Source organism: Pezoporus wallicus, unplaced genomic scaffold, assembly GCF_028554395.1.
Source record: "Pezoporus wallicus isolate ANWC-B61680 ecotype Strahan unplaced genomic scaffold, APGP_CSIRO_Pwel_v1 contig_1876, whole genome shotgun sequence".
Classification (NCBI taxonomy): Eukaryota; Metazoa; Chordata; class Aves; order Psittaciformes; family Psittacidae; genus Pezoporus; species Pezoporus wallicus.
This window is the reverse complement of record NW_026638337.1, coordinates 910,392-934,353: the sequence shown is the minus strand read 5'-3', so window position 1 is coordinate 934,353 and position 23,962 is coordinate 910,392. Positions and strand designations below refer to the sequence as shown.

General features: G+C 41.5%; 1 protein-coding gene across 1 annotated transcript in view; it reads left to right on the top strand.

Annotated features, from left to right (window-relative positions):
• Positions 1-959: 959 nt before the first annotated feature.
• The window catches only part of KATNAL1 (katanin catalytic subunit A1 like 1), a 32,235-nt gene continuing 9,232 nt past the window's right edge, over positions 960-23,962 (top strand). Inside the window, exons 1-6 of the mRNA XM_057410396.1 lie at positions 960-1,058; positions 2,077-2,252; positions 11,225-11,385; positions 13,341-13,500; positions 20,230-20,354; positions 20,852-20,957. Of these exons, the coding sequence (XP_057266379.1) occupies positions 2,091-2,252; positions 11,225-11,385; positions 13,341-13,500; positions 20,230-20,354; positions 20,852-20,957 (714 nt within the window). The 5' untranslated portion in view covers positions 960-1,058; positions 2,077-2,090. The remainder of the gene's footprint in view (positions 1,059-2,076; positions 2,253-11,224; positions 11,386-13,340; positions 13,501-20,229; positions 20,355-20,851; positions 20,958-23,962) is intronic.

Genomic DNA, 23,962 nt, shown 5'->3' with positions numbered 1-23,962 from the left:
TTTATCGATTTCCAGTGCAATGCAAGTGACAGCACTTTCTCCTATCAGTTATCATCTTCTGCATTTTAAAATTAAATGGTCTTACTTGCCACAAAGCTAGAGCTCTCCAGTGATGTATCTTGCCTTTCCTCAGCACCAAGAGAAAACAATATAGTCATCACCCTTTCTACCGGAGTTCTGCTCTTGCCCAGGAGTTTATAGTAGATGTCGGGACAATCTGCAAGCCGAAATGTTTGTGTCACAGCACGAGGACAAGTAAGCCCTAATGCGTCTTGCTGTACTCAGTAGCATATGAGCCGCGGGCAGCAGTGTGTTCTTGCCATCAAAATCTTCAACCACATGGAAGCCATGTGGCCAGTAGGTACAAGTGAGGGCTTAGTTACAGGGAGCAGGAGTGAAGAAGTGCTGGAGCAGACCTGGTATGCAGCTGCAGGCAGCAGTAAGGACCATGAGTTTTGGCACTGTTGGGAGGTAGAGCGTGTGTTGCAATAGGCAGTGTTCAGGACAGGCAGAATGAAGGTCACATGGATATTGGTTTAACTTCTTGTCAGAGGTCTGAATTTTGCTAAGCATGAGGGAATACAAAGGCATAAGATAGATCTCCTTAATGCTGTCTTGATCTTGTCTTGTCTGTTCTATAAAAAACTACTAACATTTTTATAACCCGCTAGGATGTAAAAGGTTGTTTCTCCCTGTTCTGGCTTCTCTCTGATACCACCTGCTCCTACTGCACATACCCCCATATCACAGGTTGTCTTCAGCTGTGCAGCCTGAACTATGTGCTGCACCAGGCCCCATGCGCTGCTGTCTTCCCATCTGGCTATACCACTCCTTCCCTGTGTCTTCTCAAATGCTTTGGTCTTGCCAAAGCCTTGGTGCAGCTAGTGGACCACCCTCCACCTTCTCCCCCTTGGTCAGTGCAACTCTCTGCATTGTGTTGCCAGGAATGATAATTTTATATTTTTGATTTCCAGAGGTTTATATCTGGGTGAATGTCAGGGACTCCACACATCCTGAGTCAGAGGACAAGGGAAAGGAGCTGATGCTCTTTTTGTGTGGTAATGACTTAGACTTTGGGTCATGCGGGATTTAGATAAAAGGGCAGGCACTGCTTCTTTAATCTTAAATACAAGCCTAGGTGAGGTTGGACAGGGCCTTGGGTGACATGGTCTAGTGTGAGGTGACCCTGTCCATGGCAGGGGGGGTCCAACTCAAACCGTTCTGTGATTGTAACATAGCTTACTTTTCAGTATGTGGTTTATAAGTGCTTTCTTGAATGGTTACTGAAAAAAGTACAGGTTTGCCTTAAAGTCATGCTGTGATTTACTACTTGTATAAAAATGTTAGTAAAATCCGTAAATCTTAAATTGTTTTGGGGGACTAGGGGAAGGTTGTACTTTGGGTATCACTGTTTTAAAGAATCTTAAATTTGGATTGCTAACTCTGCCATAAATCCCAAAGTGACATGTTAAATCTAATGAAAAAACTCAAGTCAGCATGTGGATGCTGGAGTACTTTGAAAAAATATTTAAACAGAATGAGGCTCTCAACTTTGTCTATAGTAAAGCAATCACTCAACCATGTCATAATCTCATTAGGGTGAGGGCTCTTGAACGTGCTAAGTGCAGATTTTCCTGATGCTGGTTGGCACATTTAGGCATGTATGTAATACAACAGTATAAATAGCAATTTAATGCCTCGTGTGATTTGTGATTCATGGGTTGATGGCTGCTAATATATTGTAGTGATCTACAAATTCAAGTTTGGCTTGTTTGGTTCAGTGTGGACAGGACATTTAATTTTCTTGCACTAATTTAACAGGACTGGTGCCAAAGGCTTGCAAAGAAGTTGTGTTTTTTATCACTACAAAAGAGTTATGATTCATGATCTGAAACCTTAGGCTAGTAACGAGATACTGCAGAGCTAAATGTTTGAAAAAGAGGGGGACTGGGTGGGAACGGCGGGTGGAATGACACAATTCAGCTATAAGAGAAAAACAAAACTAAAGTGTCACAGTCTGAGTTACTCTACGGCATGCACAGTTCATTTTTTTCTGATTATTATGTTCTCTTTTAGATTTCTAACGGAAGATGAATTTAGCAGAGATTTGTGATAATGCCAAAAAAGGAAGAGAATATGCACTCCTTGGGAATTATGACTCTTCTATGGTATATTACCAGGGTGTCATCCAGCAAATCCAGAGGCATTGCCAGTCGATCAGGGATCCAGCAATTAAGGGCAAATGGCAGCAGGTAGGGTGAGATAAGGTTGCCTTTATTTTGTCACTTGGTATTTGAAAAACATACTATGCTTCCCAAACCTTTTAAAATGTAGAGGGCATATCTTTCAGTTAAGTTTGAACATTTCTTTTACAATATTTTGTTGATATTTATGGGAAAATAATTTTTGTGGTGTGTTCAAAAGGAATTATTTAGTTCTGATTGAATCTGATTTTTGGTTGTTTTCTCTCAGGATGTCTGATCTCTACTCTGTGTGTGATTGCATACTTTGGAAAGACTGTTTTGCTGAGGTCTTCCTTTTGCTGTTATATCTTTTGACCACCCAATGTCCAGTAAACTAAGACATGAATGAAAGGGTTAGCATCACAAAAATGGCTGCTGAGTAGCAGTTAACTGTAACACTACAGTGTGCAAATTTGGATCAGGTTTCTAAAACTCCAAGTCATACTCTTCACCTGAGTCTTGCACACATGCATCTCTCTGCTAAGCAGAATAGTGTTGAAGCCAAGGAAGTAATCTGTAGGTGAAAAGCAAGAACCCTCATTTAGCACTATCAGTATTTAAATTTTCCTCACATATTGTGGTCCCATTTTTCATTGTACAAAATGTGTTCCATCAAAAAAAAAAGGAGGATAAACGTATAAAAGTGTATTCCAGAATAAAGAATTCATGTTGCATAAATATAATGTTTTGAAAGAACATAGTTCCTATAAAAAGTAATTTTGCAGTAAGTAGCTGAAGAGATAATTTCAAGAAGAGATTTTCTAAATACCATGTTTAAACGATGTCACTTAGAAGTATATTTTTCCTTTTCATTGCAGGAAGTGCTTTGGTTATGGTTTTGCGCTTGAAATATCTGACACTAACATCAAGTATTTGTGTACGGATAGCTCCAACACTGTTAGCAATCATTTTGTAATGACAGTACTACTCATAGGTTTATCACAAAACTGTAGAGGTCTGTCTACTTATTAAGAGCTCATCTGCAAAGCATGTGCATGTACAAACAGTAGTGATATTGCCTAGCTTTTCTGTGCTGTAATAAGCTGAATGCTGTGTAGGAGATACATTCAAGTATTTGTATTTTAGTAATTCCCCCTGCCAGAGCATCCTGATTCCAGTGTTCATGCCCCATGTGTGTCCTTAGTTCCTGATAAACTTGTAGCTGACATTAAGGTAGAGCATGAGGCTTTCCTCGTTCTGCAGCTGCATCACTGCATTGTCTTCACTTACAGTATTTAGTGTTTCCTCTGATTACATCGATTCTTCCATTAAACTTTTAACAGCTCTTACCTTGTAAAGGTTGTGTGTTGTTTAAACAGCTTCAGAGAAGCCTGTGCAACATGGGATGAGTGTTGTACGTTGGAGACAAGCCTCAAGTGAAAAAGGACCAGTAACACAGTTTTCAGGATTATTCCTTGGAGAAGGCAGCTGGCTCCTTAGCAGAGGATCTGAAGTTGGCGCCTTCTCAGAAATTATCCCTTTTAGGTGAAAACAGAATGGTTCCTGACTGTGTCCCATAAATGCTTTGAAGAACTGACCCCAGAAAGATCAGCAGCAGGTGGGGCAGCGTCTGTCACACTGTGCTCTCATGTTAATTCTGAAACTTCCCAACACAGTGGTGGCAAATGAGCTCTGTCACAGTAGTTCTTTGCCATTACTGGTGCTAGTTTTGGCTTAGGGACAAACACCAAAAAGTAAGCTGGATGGTTTAAAAAACAGAAGGGCTTCATCCCCAGGCTGTTTGTCTTCTCATTCATTTATAGAACTAGCTATAGCACTGGGAACAAAATGATATAGTCCTGAGAGCAAATGATGCAGCCCTGGAATCATTAGCCTTTCCATACCTCCACATGAATAGGTTAGTGAGACCTGTAGAAGTAGTTCTGCTTTCTTACCCACTCTTGATAAATCATTGTGCTTTCTCACTCCTTGAGACAGACTTAAGAGGGAGTCTGATGATCTGGATGTTAGCACTGTTTTCCAGCTCCAACTGTGGCTGCATCCAAGCTGTCAATCACATTCAGTAGCTGTCTGTCAGACAGCCTGTTCTGAAAAGAATTAAACCAAAAGTTGGATCACAAGAAACATTCATAATATTATAATAGTATTTAGATTTTTTTCTTTTTAGATCATTCTTATGAAAGAGTTATGCCATACACATAAATTTAGCAAAATTCAGGTTTTACCCTCTTGGTACCAGTAATGTGCAGAAGCAACATTCACACACCTGTGTACTTCTTGCAAGTGATACAAGAAGCAAAGCAATCCTTAGGACATAGTAAAGGGGGTGAAACGATTTGATTTCTACATGAAATTCCATCTCCTCTGGTGTATAGAGCTAGTCTGTTCTTAGGTTCTTAAATTTCTCCATCCTCTGAGGGATCTGATGGAGATAATGCTACTGGTATCTTCTGGAGGTGGAGTTTAGCAATCTCTAGCAGACACTGGGTAGGTAGAGCTTTTATTGTTGGGAGCGATCCACAGTGTGAATGTCCACGTTGGTAAGTGCTTGAAGGAGACGATTGTTACTTAATGCATTTATTCTCTGAGATGTATGGCCTGCATACACTTTAACAATCTTGAACCTTCTGAAGGATTCCTGGGACATTGATGCTGAGGGGATCTGGCCGTATGAAGGAGTTCCTTCCTTTCTGTATGTTTGTGTGCAGTGCACAAATGGGGTGTTTGTCCTACTGGCACTTCTGAGGCAGTGAACTCAGTTTCAGGTGTTTGTATATATGTTCCCTCAAAAATAGGAATGTTCATAAGAGTAACATCTCATTGTTTTACAAGGGCATGTTGTGATAGGACAATAGGGAATGGCTTTAAACTGAAAGAAGGTAGATTTAGATTAGACATTAGGAAGAAATTCTTTAGTGTGAGGGTGGTGAGGCACTGGCAGATGTTGCCCAGAGAAACTGTGGATGCCCTGTCCCTGGCAGTGTTCAAGGCCAGGTTGGGTGGGGCCTTCAGCAACCTGGTCTAGTGCAAGGTGTCCCTGCCAGTGGCAGGAGCAGGAGCTAGATGGTCTTTAAGGTCCCTTCCAACCCAAACCAGTTTATGATTCTAAGATCACAAAGAATAGTTACAGCCATGGCTCTGAGGCTGACCAGTTCATACCTGCTACATGAATCATTGTTCTCCCTATCTGGTCATTTCTCTACAGTGAGTGCTCCATCCTGAACAGGTACCTCATGCTGGGTAGATCTGTTCTTTTGCCTTATGTACTACTGAGGATTTTCCCAGCAATTTATTGAGCTATGTAGAGCAGAGGTGAAACAGAAGTAGTTGGGATTTTTGGTCAGGCTCCCAAACACTCTTCATGTACCTCTCTCTGCTTGGGTGTCATTGTTTACAAATTCTTTCAGCTTGTTCTGGACAGAATAATGTTCTGTACAAGTATTTGGTGGCTTGTATTTCATGTTACACAGTCAGACAGCTTCAGCTTCACAACTGAGCACGCTGATTTCAAGGGTTTCTTGTGCTTGGTGCTGATAGGAGGAGGAATGTGAACATGTATCATCTCCCCTAGGAACAACAGACTGGCTCAGTCCCACTTGATTCAGTACTGCTTCTGGAACTTCAAAATCGATGCTGACAGGGAACAGGGATTGTGTTATTAGTCTGGTACAACCTGCAGAGCTTCCAAAGGGCAAAAGATGGATCCTGGTGGGTTCAACCAAAGCAGCAGCGTGACAGCATAAGGATTCGTCTAACTGGAAAATTCATTGTCATTGATTGTCCATCACTTGCTTGGCTCAGGGATGTCAAGGGTGACCTGCCCTTGAGACCCTTATTTGTTTTGCATCCAGGGGGTTTCCAGCTTGCTCTTGGGTGGCTGAATGTAGCGCCATTCTTAGCCTCACTCCTAGGCCTGTGAGCTCATTTGAAAAAGTTACTTCTTTGTTGAGGTTTGGCTGACATGTAGGCATATTCATCCATGTAAATACAGGCTGGAACTGGAAAGATTCAAAATCAGAAGCAACTCATCTCTTTTTCTGCTTAACAACAGCAAGAGGTAGGTTTACCACTACTATGAACTTTACTTGTGTTGACATTCCCCCTGTTTATTCTGAGAGAGTCTCTTGGCTGGTGCAGTTTTTTACTAGACAGCTGGCTTGTAGGAAAGAGCTGCTTCAGTGACAGTTCAGCAGCTGCAGAATGACAGCAGAGCATGCCCCCAGGAGATAGTATTGGCTTACAACAAGGCCAGTGCCTGTCGAGCAAAGCCTGCTGCATGTTGTAGATGTGTGCTTTGTGTTGTACAGTATGTGAGAGCACAGGAGCTGGGGCAAGAGTTCAATGATTCTTAGGGTTCTGGGAGCTACCAGCAGGGCACCTTTCTGACTGTGGTCACTGGAGCAGGAGATTTGATGCACTGTGCTCTTGCTTAAAGAGTAAAGCATGAGTTTTACTTTTGTTTTAATTGTAAACCCATTTCAGTCAATCTTTGCTTCTGTTGCTTTTGCATCATGCCTGTTTTATTAACATTCCATAGGTTACTTCATGAGTAATTGAAGAATGTACTGCAGGTAACTCATGAACAGCTGTGATTCCAGGAGCTGTACTTCGATTCCAAGGGATCAGACTGGGTTACAGGGCATCCTTTTTGGGAATGGTTTAGGGAATTGTTATTTTCACTTTTTAAAAAAAAGGAGCTTGTTGAATAACTAGCACTAATTACAGGCAGTAATTTTGGGTTTGGTAAACACTTTTATAGAAACTTGATTGTTTTTGTTCCAGCATGATATAATTAAAAAAACCCTCAGCACACATTGTATTTACCAAGGTACAAATACCCATGCTTATTGCTGTGGGAAGTTGTGTAGAAGTACAAGCTCTGGCATAGCAAATAAAAGCTTGTGATGTCAAAGCTACTACAGTTGCCAGGTTGTGGCAGAGGAACAGAGGAACTCCCTGAAATGGGTTTTGGAACTGCCACTAAGAAAGAGCGTACTCAGCTCCTGGTCACTGTGTTTTATATCCATATGTTAATGCATTTTCTGCTTGATTATTGTAAATCCTTAGTACTGGAATGTCAAAACAAAGTTGTGGGGCCACCCCCTGGGCTGAAAGGCTTTTTATCAGGCTTTCCAATACCACCCAATGCCCACAGTGCTGCTTCTGAGGAGCAGGTGCTGTGACTGGTAGGAGTGGCTTGTGTATCAGAGCGTGGCTTTGGAGCAGGCAGTTTCCACACAGTAGCTGAATCCAGTTGACACCCAGAGAGGCCAAACTCTTCCCTACCTAGCCTTCCCTCAAGCTGTACCAGCCTTCTCTCCCTCCTCTGCACCTTGACATTCTTTTTCATGGGATTCAGCTGATCACAGGGTAGTGAGGAAGTACAGCTTTCTAATTCAGTCCTGTATTTTCTTTTTACCCTCCTAGGCTAATTTTCTGCCGTTTTACTAAGCTGGATTACTGCACTGTGATGCCAGAATTGCATCCAGAAGAGCAGTGGCAGAATGTGGTTAAGTAGAAAAAGTGATGAGGAGTGGGACCTTCCTAGTTGGCAGTGGTAAGCGTTAGCTCAGCTATCTCCTGAAACAGCTTCAACATGGATAACCTAAAGCTTTCTTCAGGCTCTCTACAACCTGAGCTGGAGCCTCCTGAGAAGGGAAGGGTGTGATGGGGGGCAAAGAGATTTGGTGAGTCCAGACCAGTGATTTTCCTGTTTGCATCCTTCTGAGGTTGCCTCAGAGTAGCACTGATCACTCAAAGATGGTGCTCAGTCACCTCTGTAAGTCACAGCCCTTCTTGGCTCACATCTAGGTTGTTTCTCAACTGCAGGGAACATTTTTCTGCACCTGATTCATCTGACTTCGTTTCTTTATGGCCTCTAGGAATTTACCAGTTGGTTTTCCTTTGTGATCCTGCTGTTTGAGTACACTAAGGGTTTTCTGTTGGTTGATTTGCCAGGTACTGGCTAAGCAGTAAGGGTGTGGATGTCAGAATTTGGTCTGCTTGGGTCTGCCCAAGAAATGGCCAGCAGTTGTTAGTTTTCAGCTTCTGAGGCATCAAAGGCTCACTTTCCCTCAGTTTTAAGACAACATCCTCTTTGCTGGTCCAGAGAGCTGAGTGACAGCACTCCAGTGCTCAGTGCTAGCAAGTTGTTTTCACCAACTTTCCCACATGTGTTGGAAGGCTGATAGGAGGAATGCTGTCTGTATTCCTGGAGCACTGGAAGTGGCTGTCTCTTGCGGAGCAGTGCCCTGGAGGATTTATGCTGTATCATTCCTTTGTACCTCACAGCAGCTGTTTGGCTGGATTTATTTTTGGACAGGAGGGATGTGTGTTAGACAGTTCGAAGGAACCAAGTCAGTAATCAATCACACTTGTAACTCAGCTTGTAACTCAGCTAGAAGTTTCTGCACTGGGAGATGTGTCTGCTGAGTGTGTGATGAGAAAGCAAAAAGAGCCAAGCAGAGCAGGAGCAATCCTGCCTAAGCTGGCTGTCCTGTGTCTTTGGAAAGATAGAGCTCATCTGGAATGAGCAAAAAGGCTGCTTTGCACTGTGAATGGTCAAATTCTTTCCTTTCCTAAGACTCCTTTTGTACAGATATATGTGGAGCTTCTGGTGAAGTAAATGCAGCGCTTCAAGAACTGTGCGGGGCCATGGGGATTTTCCCTTTACTTTGCCTTTGTCCTTGCTGGTATTTTGCTGATGACAGTCACGTATATTCTTCTTCTTAAACAGGGTTTTAAACCAAAGAAGGATTTCTTTGTGCTACTGAAGCCTCCTAATTTGTCCTTGAAATGGGAAAATTCCTGGAAAATGTTTCGGAGTAGAACAATGCATTGCTGTGGGGTGCACCTGGTAGTATTTTAGAACAACTGTAGCTTCAAGAGAGCGGTGACGTGTGTTTGTTACTGAGTGCTGTCAATTTAATCATTTGTTCTTTTATACACCTTACCCATCAGTTATGTCAGATAGTGTTTTCTGTCTTGAAATTGCCCCACCAAATGTGGAGGGCCACTGCGGCTGCTGTTTGAATATGTGGATTGGAGTGGGTGAGGAAAGATACCATTCAGAGAGGGGAAATGAGAGTGAAAGAGAGAAATGGTATAGGCAGGTGAAAATCAGGCTGGAAAGAGGCATGCTTCTGAAAGCAGGCTGACAAGGCACAGCACCCTGCATATGTCCAACACAGTTCACTTCGAAACACCCAGGGAGTTGGAAAGATCTTGAGCTAGTGGCCTCATCTTTTCACCAGTGAGCAGTGTTAGGAGCACTCAGAAGATGTGATGCTGTTTCGTACTAGTTCTGTGATATGCTGCTGTTACAACCTGAGCAGACAGATGGGATTTGCAGACCTCCATTCCCCTGATCCTCTCCATTTACTCAGGATCTGCAGAGCAAAGAGAGCATGGTCATCAGGCAACACTTTTGACATCTGCTGATACTGTCCTTAGTTGCCTTCCTCTATTTGCCATAAAGTGAAGTCTGGTTACAGCATTCCCAGGCCATGTTTTCTTAGCTCTTTTTCAGGTGTATGGCTGACATGAGCACAGCTGGGTGTCTGGTTTCTTTCTGTGCCTTTCTTGTAAGGTTACTTCAGAACCTGGCTTTTGATTCAGTCTTTCAGTGCATCCTAGTTGTATTGTGCCTGGTATTGTGCCTGGTAGCAGCCTGCAGATATCCTCACCCTAGTGTTTCTTCACAAGAGCCTTGTAGAGCCCACTGGATGGAAAGGTTCAGGTTGTCTCTGTAGCTCCAGCTGCGAGCCCGTAACAGAGCCCACTGGATGGAAAGGTTCAGGTTGTCTCTGTAGCTCCAGCCGCGAGCCCGTAACAGACAAGATGCACACTGACCTAAGGTAAGCTGCAGAGTGCCAATACTGATTTCCAGGCATGCACAGTGATGCATGAATTAGTTTTAGCTGTGCACCAGCACTTCAGTGAAGAGTGGCATCTGGGTGTTATGACCCTCAAGCGGGTAAAACCCAAAGTGAGCATGGAGGTTGATCCCACAGGATGGAAAGCATCATTGGGTGACAGGTGAAAGACTGGTAAGATGCAGTACAAGTGCACTCAGGTGAATCCTAATACATCTTAAGCTAATGAACCAAAAGCATATGCTTCTGAGCAAGAATGCGCAGTGCAGCTGAACCCAGAACAGGCTGCTGGTGTGTACTAAGAACTGGTGACCTTAGCATAAGCAATTTGAGCTTGTAGCAAGCCATATCACTTAAAACTTCACAAATTTCTACAGTTTTTGTTTTCCCTAGGCTTCATAGAAGAAAATTGAAAAGAACAAATATCAAGTAAATAATCTTGAAATTATTGCAGTAGTTCTAATTCCCTGACTAGTAGCAATAGAAACTTCAAGTATAAAATTCAGCTGCATGATTCTGCAACCTGATTTCTTTCTGAGACATGTTTTCCTCTCATTTTTATTTTACTTTCTTTGCTAACTTATGCTGTAGGGTGTTAAAATTACCATTTTCTGTTCTGATCTTTCCAATCCACCAAAAGGTTGGCTTGTGCTTTGACTGTGTGGTGCCCCTCACAAAGTTAATTTTGTAATACTATATTTTAATGATTCAGCCAGGTTTGTAACTAGGACCTTAGAGACTGTAATAAGAGAAGTTATTTTTTGCCATAATAGTAGCAAATATGTTAAAAATCTGCCAACAGCATCTTTACTAGCTGTAAAAAACAAAAGTATGTGTATGTGTGCATACATGTCAACATGCACATGTTAATCTGAGCATTAGCACAAGTTACGAAAAAGTGATCCCTGCATTAGCAGTCATATCTGGTCATGACATTGACAAGCGGGAACTGGAACTCAACAGAGATGCAACTTTTTATGCTAAAGAGCTGTTGTCAGCCTGATAGATAGGTCTGGGGGTTGTGAACAGAAGGTCTTGGGTGTCCCTACATTTGAGAGTAGTGTATGTTTTGAGGTATTTTCTATGGTTTAAGAAAAAAAAAAATTGAATTGTAACAATTTTTAAATAATGTATGTATTTCTCAAGGTTCGACAAGAATTAGTTGAAGAATATGAACAAGTTAAAAGCATTGTGAACACTTTAGAGAGTTTTAAAATGGACAGACATGCAGATATCCCTGTATCCTGTCAAGATGAGCCTTTTAGAGATCCCGATGTTTGGCCCCCTCCTGTTCCAGCTGAACACAGGTAAGGAGGCTCAAGCAGAGTGGGTGGAATAAAGCTGGGTTGCCATAATTTCATATTCTTTCTTGAATACACTTGTAACATGAAAATCAGATTTCATTTACCCCTTTGTCATTTGTAATAAAGAATAAATATAGTAAATTGGGAAGGAAAAAAGTAATTAAAGAACATTTGGATTTATTGCTGAAGTTCTAAAGCAAGTCGCTCCTTTATTCTGGTAGCACTGACTAGCTAAGTGCCTGCAGCTAGCATGCTGAAGAGGTAAATGGGCTTTTGGTGACACTTAACCTTTCTCATGTGCAGGCAGAAAACTTCTCCATTTCAGTTTATTTAAGCAGTTGAATTCACTGATGGCAGAGGAGCCAGTAAGGTTTTAGAACCTGAAGTATCTTCAAGGACATGGTGGCTAGAAATCACTCACTAACTACAGATAATATGACCCGTGTTTAATCCACTGGTTAGTTTTATTGCTATACTGATTGTGTGATACATGGTGTTTCTCTTCTGTAACGACCTTTAAGGTAACTTTAGTTAGCTCATAGTTTTCTCAAAATGGATGCTTGTGTATTTTCTGAAATCCCTATTTTCACCCTAATAGAGCTTGGCACAGGTTGCTGGAAACAACAAATCCAGTTTAAAAGCAAGATTAACATTTATCATGCCAACATTTTTCTAACATTATAATAGTAGGAATTTTAATGTGTGTATACTCACATAAGCAAAGGAACTAAGTAAAATGAGAGCTCTCAGTAAACAGAAAGAAATGTTCTGCTACTATTCTGGCCAAGTTTATTTGTAAATTTATGTGCTTTAATATTATCAAATGTCTTTGCTTTAGAAGATACCCTAAGAATGTAAGTGTAAAATAATATTAATACTAGTTACTTTTGTGAGTGTTAGAAATGGTTATTAGAATTTTTATTTCATGAAGTGCAAGATGTATTTATTGTTGTATCTTTCTTGGAGGGAAAGGCCCAATTGTTCATCTGTTTTTTTTTAAGCTGAAATTGAAATCTTGTACACAAAAGTAAGGAAAACCAGCCACTCTTCTATGCTGTTATGTATGATGAAAATGTATACAAAGCAAAACATAACAGTTGTATCCACAGTGCATTTAAGTATTTATTCTTTGTAAGCCATGTTCCGGGATCTTTTTTTGGAGTTAGCAAATTCTGAGTTACACAAAAACAAGAATCAGTAAAAGATTGAATAGGGGACGCTAATTCAAGTTGGGTGATGTTCCTGGCTGTTTATTTTAGTTCTGTATATCAAGTCCAGTCCCTAGAGCAAAATTATTGTGATACCTCTCTAAAAGCCAAATTCTTTCTCATGCCACTGCCAGGTTCTCTTTGACATTGTGGATGATGCACGCAAGCACAGGTGGTTGCAGTTGGGCTTTGTTTGCTTTTGCTTTCTAGGCAATTTGTACATTTTGACATTTTCACTCAAGGAAACGAAGTCAGAGGTAGGAGGATTGTTTGAAAATTCTCCCTCCTTTGTTTTGGGGTCTGTCAAAGCTATTAGACAGCTTTTATTATTTTTTCTTAAACCACAGATGTCGTGGTTGTGTTGAGCTGGTGGATATGAATAAAGCCCAACGTAATCTTCTGTTTTGGAGTCAGAGGAAACTATGATTTGAAGAATTACTAAATTGCTTCTTGTTACGTGTGTGTTGGTCTGTTGTAAGATTGGGTAGGAGTACTGATCATTGTGAATTGTCTTTTTTTGCACTGTTGGAACTTTTGTTTTCCTTTTGTATTTTTTTCTTACTTTGGGTGTCAGACAGAACCATAACTACATTGCTGTATTCGCACATGTAGAGAGGCAAGACTTAGGGGCTTGTCAGCTTTAGTAATAATGCACCAAGGGAATTAACGACGTATTAGAATCCTTCCTTCTAAATGTTGCTCTTTTTTCACTGTTTTTAGCATGTTTTCGTTGTGGTTGCTTATTGTTAGGGCTCCACCTCAGATCAGACGTCCCAGCAAAGCTTTGAGGAAAGAATCACCAGGATTGCAGCCCCGTGGGCCTGTGGGCAGAGCACACATGGTATCCAAGGGCGAGAAGCCTGCAGGCAGCCGCGAAAGGGAATCTAGAGCTAGAGGAAGAGATGACAAGGTAAGAAGTGGGAAGGAATATGTGGGGGAAGAGTTGTGATGCAGCAGGTGGCAAAGGGAAGCATTTTTAGTTTTAGTTATTTAATACAGTTAATAATAAAAAGCCACAATAATCCTGTACAAGAAAACATAGTGCTTTCCTCTTGCCTTATGGACAAAGCATGTATCATGGGGATATTTACTAACAAATGACACCAGATTAAGGGAAGTTCTGTCATGCTTGCTCAGTCCTGATTTGAGAGTTTTTGATAGGGATAGGGAGGAAGCATGGCGGCCTGTTGCTGGGAGTTTCTTATCATCTCAGCCCATAGGCTTGACTCTAATCTGTCAGTATCCATCAGGCATTATGCCCTTGAGTCCCTTCTCCTGTTGTCTCCCATCCTGTGTTTCTCTGTGTTTTGGTGGGGTTTTTTTGTTTGTTTGTTTGCTTTTTGGTTTTTTGATAAGTTTTTTGTTGTTGTTATTGTTATTATTTTTGGGTTGGTTTTCTTTTTTTAAATACAATTCAGGTCTTCTTGAAAAATTTCTATGTAAAAAGTGCAAAAATGAGATCAGTGCCCTTTCTAGACTTTAAACATTATGAATAAAGTTCCACAGTAACATTGCCTCTGCCATACCATAGTAATTCATCTGACACTTGTTAAATTTGTGCCAAATTATTTGAAGTTACATAGTTGAAGATTATGTGAAGTAGACGTAGTAAAAGCAAGCTCTTAGCAGCTTTAATTTTCTTTATACAATGATTTTATATTATAGTGTTTAGGAAGATGCTTCTTGGAAAGGCATTGTTTTAAAAACAGAAACAAATAAGTTAGAATAAATTGGAGATTCTTTCCTCTGAAGACCCATGAAAAAGAAGCAGTACTGAAGTGAAAGAGAAGGGGAGATAGTGATTCACTATCAAGTAGTGACGTCAAAGGCAAGACTGTTCTGTGGCTCAAAAAATGTCTGTGTGCAAATTGCTGTTTCTGAAACACTTGCATTTTTAAATTTAACTGTGGAGTCATTGCCAGGAACCTGAGGAATCTGTGTTATAAATGATGCAAGTCAGGGTACTGAAGTGGCTTTACTTTCCTGACAGACAGAGATACGAGAAGCCTCTTCCTGTTGGTACAGATCTTGATAGATGAATAAGAAAATATTTAGGTCAGTTTTCTTCCAAATGAATTTCGTTAGTCCCTTCATGACTTTTCTGTTACAGGTTGATCCTTCACAATGCAAAAAGGGCTCTAAGATACACTCTTTCCATCAGGGAATGTATTAAGCAATCCCAGCCCTTATTACCATCAGCAGGTAGGGACAGCACATTTTTAGCAGTGCCACTGAGTGGCTGCATGGATGAAGCATTTTAGAAAACTCTCTGCCCTGGACCAATAAGATTTAAAACAAGAAGTGTGCATCCTGCAAGCTGTAAAAAGCTTGTGAAGATCTGTGCAATTATTTACAGTTCTGCCAGCTATACAGGAATTGTAGTCGTGGTGTGTGACAGGTTCACCACATGTGCTTGTGTAAGGCAGCCTTCAAAGTCTTAACTCTAATGAGGGTGAACTCTGCTCTCAAAGCTTTCCGGTGATGGGCATGATAAGGCTTTACTATAAGGAGCCCACAACAACATGACTTGTACAATCCTTGTCTCTGGGAATAATGTGATTAGCAGTGCTACTGCTGTGAGGTGGAGGAAGAGTCATGAAGGTGTTCCTTTTAATGTGTTACATTTTAAACCCTACTCTTATCTGAATATATTGGTCACTAGGTGGCAGAAGGAAAATATGTCTACTCTTCAAAAAATACCAAGCCATGTACTCTTGGTTTCCCCTTGATCTACCTACTTGGTGGTTATTTTAGTTTCTTTGGGGTATGTAGATGAAAATGACCCTGGGTTACCAATTTTCATGTGTTTATGTGACAATTTTTAAGGGATCCATGATTTTACTTTGAAGAAAATTTTGAATAAAAGAGGAAGTAGCCAGGCGTGGGAAGTGAAAGAAGTTAATGCAACTTTCTGTATTTTACACACAGGCACAAAACCACATTTAACTTCCCTTTCAGGCTTATACTTTCTTAGTTTGCGAGTGGGTATGTTCTTCAGCTTCTGAACTTAAAGCTACCTTTGTAGCTTAGTTATGTTGAATCAAAGAGGTTCAGTAACTCTTCATGTTCAGTTAAAAATAACAGGGCAAAACTGAAGCTTCAAACCAAGTAACCAGGTGTCTCTTTTCTCACAGTAAATGGTTCAGCTCTGTAGTTTGGGGGATTTGGGTGCTTGGCTAGGATTACTTAGCATCTGTAATGACCTTGGGTGCCATATCCACTTCATAAGATGTTGGTAGCCGTGTGAAAGGTTGTATGCTGTCCTGGCTATAACATCACAGTGTAATATACATATTTATTTGTGGCATTTTTCAAGATAAATATAGGTATAGAATGTATGTTTTAGAAGTGTTTTGCCTTGAGGCAAATGCCTTCTTTCACCATTTCTCCTCCCCAGACCATATAATCTTTTCATTCTGACAGTAACCATCTTGGGATAAGGGGTTTTAACCTGACTCTGCAGCTAAAATGACCTTTTGTAGATCTATATAAAGTAATTTTGAACTGCAACCCATTGGATGGTGTTTATCCACTAAACCCTTGTATTTACATGTTCCTTTTTCTAAAATACTGCTTTCAAGTGCTTCTTCCCTCTTAGTTCCACTGGAAATTATTAGGCTTGTTCTCAGAGTACCTTCTGATGGATCATCGCAAAGAATTTTAGCCTCTGTTCAGTAGTTCATCTTAAAGAGGCAGCATGAATGCTACCTGTATGTCTTTTACAAATTGCATAATACCGTATCTAAGCACCAGAACACTTTTTTTAGGAGTACTCTTGAGATTATTTTAGGTTGTCAGTGCATTTGGTGCGAACAGTAAATACTGCAAAGGATATGAAATAGCTAAGGTCTGTGCTGCCATGGCAGTGAAGTGAATGTTAAAGTCAATGAAGATACGACTTAAAAAAATGTCTTTTGTTTTTGCTTGGTTATTCTGTTGTGTGTCATCAACTGTGAGATGAGGAAGTCACATTTAAGTAGAAGCATAGCCCCCCATGCATTGGTTTTGGAGGGCTGCATAATCTCCATCTGAGAATACTGAAACAACTGTAGGTGAAATTGCAGGGTTGGGAGCAGAGATTTCCAGTAACGTTTATTTGGTCTGTTGTTTCATGTGAATGGTGGGTTGTGTTGACTGTGCTTGTATTCAGAAGGGGAAAGGAAAAGTGCTCCAGGCAACTGAAGTTGTTAATGTTATCTAAGCAGTGTGTAAAGGTTTAAAATGAATTTAGAGTAGGTGAAAAGTTAGACTTGGGACTAACTGGAAAGTGGAATAAAGTGGTTTCTTAAACAAAGGTGTTGCCTTTGCCAGCACTTTTCCTTAGAGTGCTAATTAATATCTTAAAGAAATAAATCTACCTGGATGCTGCATGTGAAGCAATTGCTAATCTAATTGTTAATCTAGTGAGTGTGTGGTGTAGAAGAATTCTAAAAGGGGGAAGAATTAGGCAGCAAGAGGAATGTAAACAAGTGCTTCTGAACGAAGAAGTATCATTCAACTGGCAAAGCATTTCTGGATTTCCTCAAGACTAGAGATTGACTCTTGTTTTATATTTAAATTAATGACCTCGGCATAAAAAAGGAGCATGCCCTAGTTAAATTTGCCAATGACACTGAGCTGGGAAGCACCATCACCAGAAGTGATGAATGAGGCTGTTGTAGAGGAACAATTGGATGACTCTGTGCTGGAGTCATGGAAATGGGGTAATGTTCAGCAGTGCAGAGCAGCAGGCTGTGTACTTGGAGACTAGAACAAAGATTCTGCTAGAGTGTGGGAGCTCAGCAGTGGAGGAGAAGAGAGATTTGGATATATCAGCAGGAGTCATATCAGGCACATCACCTTTTCCTGGCAGTGATGGGAAGGGCTGGCTGCTGGAGTAAAGCACAGCCAGGTGATGCCTTTAGCTTTGGCAGCAAGTGGCAGAGAGTGAACCTGGCAATAGTTGTTTGGTGTTTGTGTGTAGTGGGAAGAGCCTGCAGGAAAGCATGATGTTTTCAGGACCCAGGTCTAGTGATTGCAGCCACCACAGTTATCCTACGTGATTGATCTATGTAAGGTGCCAGCATGATTTAGCTATGGAAAGAAATGGAAACGAAATCCCAGACTCAGTTTGCTGAGATGTTACCGTTATAAGAAGTTACCACTATAAGAGGCCCTGGTGAGACAGCAGCTGGAATATTTGGCATGGGTTTCTACAACTGAGCTCAAGAAAGGCATATAATATTAGAAGAAGGAGGAAAAAGAAAGGCTGCCCAGGTGAGCAGGTAAATGTGTTCAGCTTGTATTCCAACAGGAGACTTGGTTTGGCAAATGAAGGCAGAGCATGTACATGCTGTGACTACATCAGAGTGGTGGGTACATCAATGAGATCACTGCAGGAACTAACGCATGAACGTAGTGCAAGAGTAGAAACACATTAATGTTGGAAATACAGTTTTTGTTCCAGTGGGTTAGTGCAGGTCTGATAGCTGTTCCTGTTGGAAAGCCCAGCAAATTCCTAAACTTGTGTAGGTCAAAACTTCACTGTCTGAGGAGGTTACATAGTGGGATTGCCAGGGGGATAGGAGCAATCTTCTGCAGCCCTGTATACCTCTCTGTTGGCACACCTTAGAGAGAAGCTGTCACAAGCAGCTTTACTTGAAGCTGTTTAACACCACAAGAAGAGATGAGATATGACTGAAAAATTATGCTTACTCTTGCTGCCCATGGGATTGAGGTGACTTTCTTTTTATATTGCTTTTCTTAGTCCTGCTGGCTGAGGATTGCAGGTTGGACAATTTGGGAGCAATGTTAATAATCTTATTACATTTGAAAACCATGAATAGTTTAAATCTTGCTTTAATTTCAGAACTGGAAAACAAATAATGAAAGGAAACATTCAGTGTCACTAAACCGATAGCCAGGGTGATCCTGAAAGCACACCTCCCCATGTGCCGCCCTTCTCCCTCCATGGCTGAGCCATGCCACAGGGAGCAGGAAAAACAACTGTCCCAAGAAGAGCGAGTATCCCAGCACCGGGTACTGGGACACTGGGGCTCAGCTTTTCCTCCCCCCTTCTGTTTCTATTTATTTGTTTTATTTACACCATTCCACAGCCGGGCTTTTTGTGGCCTCCAGTGCATGACTAGAACAAACAGTCTGTTGCAGAGGGATTGAAGTGTGTAACAAAGGCAGACAGCAAATTGCCATTTTCCCTCCTTCTTTCTCTTTTTGTGGTTATATTTGGATTCCATTTTCTGACTTCTGAAATCTTCCAAACGCTACAGGGCTTTTTTCTCCATTTCCATTTCTAGCGTTTTGTGCTAGACCATTGCATTTTTGACACCAGGTTTTTATCTGAACACAACTTTCGGCTTCATTTCCATTGCAAAAAAAAACTGACCTGGGAGTACTACACAACACAGACTTGGAAACAGGAAATAAAAACAGTGGGAAGATGAAGTGCTCCCTCACAGGCCTGGTGGGTACATGGCGACTGTGTAATCTCCACCTTTTTCTTTTTCCACTGCGAGGTTGTGTGTCTCCAGCTGCCTCGCCTTTTGTCCAGCTAGCTGGGATTCTTTAGCTTGCTGCTATGATAGTGTTTAGAAGCTGAGTTAAGAGTCCTAAAGTATCTCTCTACTCAAACTCCTTTGGTAGAACAGCGCAGCTACTTTTCAGGCACTGCTGAATGGTTCTGTTGTGCTGGGAGGGGAAGCGGTTTCCTTCTGAAGTGGGAGAGGAAGAGCGTGAGCCCTCATGCTTCGAAGAGAAAATGTTTCTTCACTCCCAAAATCTTAACGGCACTTTGGAAGCATTAACCAGGAGCTCTGGGCTTTTGGGGACAGAGGCAGTGTGTGGCTGGGTCACTAAATGAGCATTAGCATGCTGCAGAAATTATTGTAGTTCAAAGAAGTCTGTGTGAGTTGGGAACTTCTTTAGAGCTTTTGGTGCAGCCTTTAAATAAATGTGACCTTTTAAAGCATTGTAACTGTTAATGGAGCTGGCCTGTGAATGAGGTGTGAAGTAGGTAGTTTGCAGTTCAGGACAGGAGAAATTGCTGGGCAGGATCACTTTAATTAAACATGGGGAAAGAATTTTTTTGGATTTCCTCCATCAAAGACAATAGGTATAGTCCTTTTCAGTGATGGGGTGTCAGCTCTGGCAGGTAGTGTGGCAGGTGTATCATCTTCACAATATGTTTTGGATGCTCTGGTCTTCAGCCAGGAGTTAATGTAGTGTTAATTTGTGATGGAGGCTGATTTATGAGGCTGTTCCTGCATTCATCCCTTTTGCTGGCCAGGAAGTGTGTCATTTGGTGTCTAAAGAGTTGTTTAAGGGCTTGTGAAGAGAATCTGGTTTGCTGCTTTAAAACCAACCCACCCACCCACTGATTGTGGTATGTAATGAGCTTTGATGGGGTTTTGTCACTGTGAGCTGCATCTCTGAAGGAAGCACAGGTATCTGGGGACTCTGTGAAGTGTAGGGTATGAACAGTCAGGTTTTGCTGGCCATTGTGGTACTGAGATAGCTGTGTTAAAGCTTGATGCCTTCATGTGGCTTCCACATAGGTGAACCAGACAATACTGCTCAGCACTGCTAGGAAAGGATGTGTTGAAAGAATAATGTCCTTATGAGCCTGTATGACTTTCACTTCTAGGGCAAGAAAATACCCCAGGAAGTTGGTGATGGGGAAATTCCAAAATTTGATGGAGCGGGTTACGACAAAGACTTGGTCGAAGCTCTTGAAAGGGACATCGTGTCAAGGAATCCAAGCATTCATTGGTATGAGGGATTTTCTCAATTCAAGTGGTTTTGTTAGTGTGGAGTAGAGAAATTATCTTTCTTCTAACTCTTCAAACAGGGAGCTATCATAATCTTCTACAGATAGGCAAAACAAGGTCTTTTCATTTTAGCAGTTTATTAATTTGATGACAGTTAAGCTTTTGTTGCGAACTGATGTAATGTGCAGTACATCCATTACAGGTACTGCTGAAATGAAAGCATGCTCCAGAGAACTTTAACGATGCCACTTTGGTGTTCACATTGTTCAAAACAATTTTTAATTAAGCAGCTCTGGGTAACTTGAGCTGAAAATGATTTTTTTCCTACCTTCCAAAAGTAGATTCAATTTTAGGTCACCGGATTATAGGAGTGTTCTCATGAGGCATATACTGGCATGCTAAAAGAGATGGTATGAAGGCTGTTCTGTTTTTCCTATATAAAAATAGAAGAAATACTGTTGTACAGGAATCTTACACAGGTTTCTTCATCTTGCACAGGGATGACATAGCAGATTTGGAAGAAGCCAAGAAATTATTGAGAGAAGCTGTTGTTCTTCCAATGTGGATGCCTGATTTTTTCAAAGGGATTAGAAGACCTTGGAAGGTGGGAATTTATTTGGAGTTTTAAGTAAATAGCAAGCTTTAGCTGTGCATGTCTGCTGCTGTAATATGTGTGGATGCCTGTAGCAGAAGACTGAAAAGGCAAATGGGAAAGATCAAGAATTTCTTCATGAAATCATCTCATAATGATTCATGGTCCTTTATAACCCCAAGCATTCTATAATTCTGTAAAATGCACTGAAGGAAACAGCTGGAAGTGTATGCAGGCTTTGCATTAAATAGCGATTCTTTTGTATTTACTCAGTCATAGCTTGTTGACATTAGTACACTTTCTATATGTCAGCCTGTACATGTGAGAAAACATATAGGGTATATTGACAGAAGGAGAAATGCTTAACAGATAGCTCTGTTTAGGATTATGGTGGCTGTTCTTCAACACTTCACAGAGGAAAGCAGTCCTGCTTTATTCTGCATGTGCCAGCTGTTTCAGACAGCAAACTGCAGGCTAGATCATGCAAGGAAACAAGGAGAGAGGGGGCTAATCTGAGAGGTGATTTAGCTTTGCAGTTACACTTACATCTGGGCATAGTTACTGCTGGAGTAGGAGAAATGCAGTTGGGAGAGTGAGCTGCAAGAAGGGAAATGGGAAAGGTATAGGAGTGAGCTGGCCCGGCTGATGGACCAGGGGTGAGCCCAGTCTGAGACTTGGTTAGAGCTAAAAAGGACAAGGCAGGAGGAAGTTGTTGAGCATTTCTGTGAACAGAAAATGAGATTATCTTGCTTTTGTTGCAGAATGGATTGACACATGTTTAGGGAATAACTAGTCACAGCACAAGGACTTTATTGTTACTGAGAAGGATTACTGGGGAAAAGAGACTGCTGCAAATTGTCTGTTATTCTGAGTCTGCAAGGCAATGGCATGCTTAGGGAATGCTGTGTACGTGAGTCGTTTCTGTTGTTTTGTATGCAGATTCAGCAGCATGTGTCGGATCCTGTATTACTTGCAGACTTGTGCCGTCTTTTCCTGCTTGGTCCTTGTACTTACTGGTTTATACTTAGGTCTGACCCTCAAAGCTGTCCTCCTCCGGCCTGAGCCAGTCCCAGATCGCCATTATTCTGCTGATTTACAAAACAAAGCCCTGCAGGAACTAATGAGTGGAGGACTTGTCATTCTTCGGGCTTGCGGTGTCTATGGACAATAAAGAGAGGAAGTTGGAAAGAGTGGGAGCTGACAGCAGGAGCTGGGAGATGGCTGCTTGAGTGCTGTTCATGGAAGTTTTGGGGAGTTTCAGGGGAGCAGCTCAAATGTAGCCCCAGGCTATATGGCCTTTGGGGTTTGGTGGTCAGTACCAATGGCCTGGAGATTAACCTAAAGGTTAACTGAGCTTTTGGCTTAGACAGAGCCTAGATAGAATGGGTTACAAGTGTAGGGTAAGATTTTAGTGTGTTTTGAACAGCTGAATCTCTCTTTTCCTCTTGGCATAGAAGGGGTTATATCTATACCCTTATAGACTGCAGGGGCCCTGTCTGTCCAGTCTTCAAGAACTTTTAAGGGAGTGAAGAGCTGCTATGCTTTTTTCATGTATTAACATCCCTAGAGGATGTAGTGGCCATCTGTCTGTTAGGCAGGCATCTCAGCAGACTGCAGGGGACCTAAAGAGTGCCATTGGCCTTGTCTCTGAGCATTGTGGCAGTGGATAAAGAAACAACAGCCTGGTCTTTTAAACAGTTACAGTCTCTATCTCTGTGTGAGATTATCTTTTCCTACTGAGTGGTGTTGCCTCTGAAAATGAGGTGGTTGTAGACATGGAAAAAATTTAAGATTATTTCCTCTCTTCAGTCTGCAATGCAGATTGATTTCTGACAAGTCCATGAAGAGTCGTCATTGTTAGCCTTTTCCCTGGTGACTTGTGAAGCTGTAACTCTCCTGAATTTATTTTTCACACACAACAGCATGTATTTTTCCCTACTGTTGACCTCTGACTGTGCTACAAGGATGAGAAGTTTTGAAGGGAAGAGTGTTTCTTGCAGTAATCAGTATAGCAGCAGGCATTTGTTGAGCCTAGGCATTCAGGACAGTAATTCAGGGAAAAGGCAGCCAAATCTGGTTTTGGATGTCTAGACTCTCCTGAGAACAATTCCCAAGACAGCCCTCACGGTTTGTGCCTGCATTCAGAGGATGGTGACTTGTGTGAAGCAGGCAGCTGTCTTCCCTGATTCAACACAGTTGCTGTGTAGCTGCAGCCATGAATTTCTGAGGGTCCATGGGCTTGCTCTTTCTTTTTTTTCCAAACTGTTTTGTGCCAAGAAGGCCCAGTTGCTCGCTGTGCTTCCCACTGCTTTGCTAGTGATTGTTACAACAACAAGAAGTAACCCTGCAGTGATTTCATCAAAATACTTGCTCCCTGTGGTGCATTTCAGCTTCTTATTGAAATACTTTGGATTAACAGCCTTAGAGGAAGAATAAAGAAGTCTTTGTGTTTGTCAAGGATTTTAACTAGTGAGTAAGTGGCAGCCTCCCAGTGTGCAGAGAGAGAGAGAGAGTGCAACTTGATCCTATGTATTTCTGTTTGCAACCATGCATATCTTGTATTGCTGAGAACTCAAGTTCTTTTAACTGATATTGGTATCATCTTCATCCCCAGAGAGCTTGGTTTTCCCCTGCTTTTCCACCTAATGCATCTGCTTTGCACCAGTGTTATGCACATATGTAATGCTACCAGTATCATGTGCAACGTAACGCTCACTGTAATAGTTGCACAGGAAATGCAAAGCAATGGGCTTCAAAAAGCAGCATAGTGTCATAGAATAGCTAGGGTTGGAAAGGACCTTAAGATCATCTCGCTCCAACCCTCCTGCCATGGGCAGGGACACCTCACACTAAACCATGTCACAGCCAGAATTTGACCTTCCATAATAATGGAGGACGAAAGCAATATCCAGAAAACGATGTTAGTCTCTTATATCACCAGGTCCTGTAGAAAACACAGTTTGTCAAACACAGGGGTCAAATGTGATTTGAATTGAGGTACAGCTTGTTAAAAGACA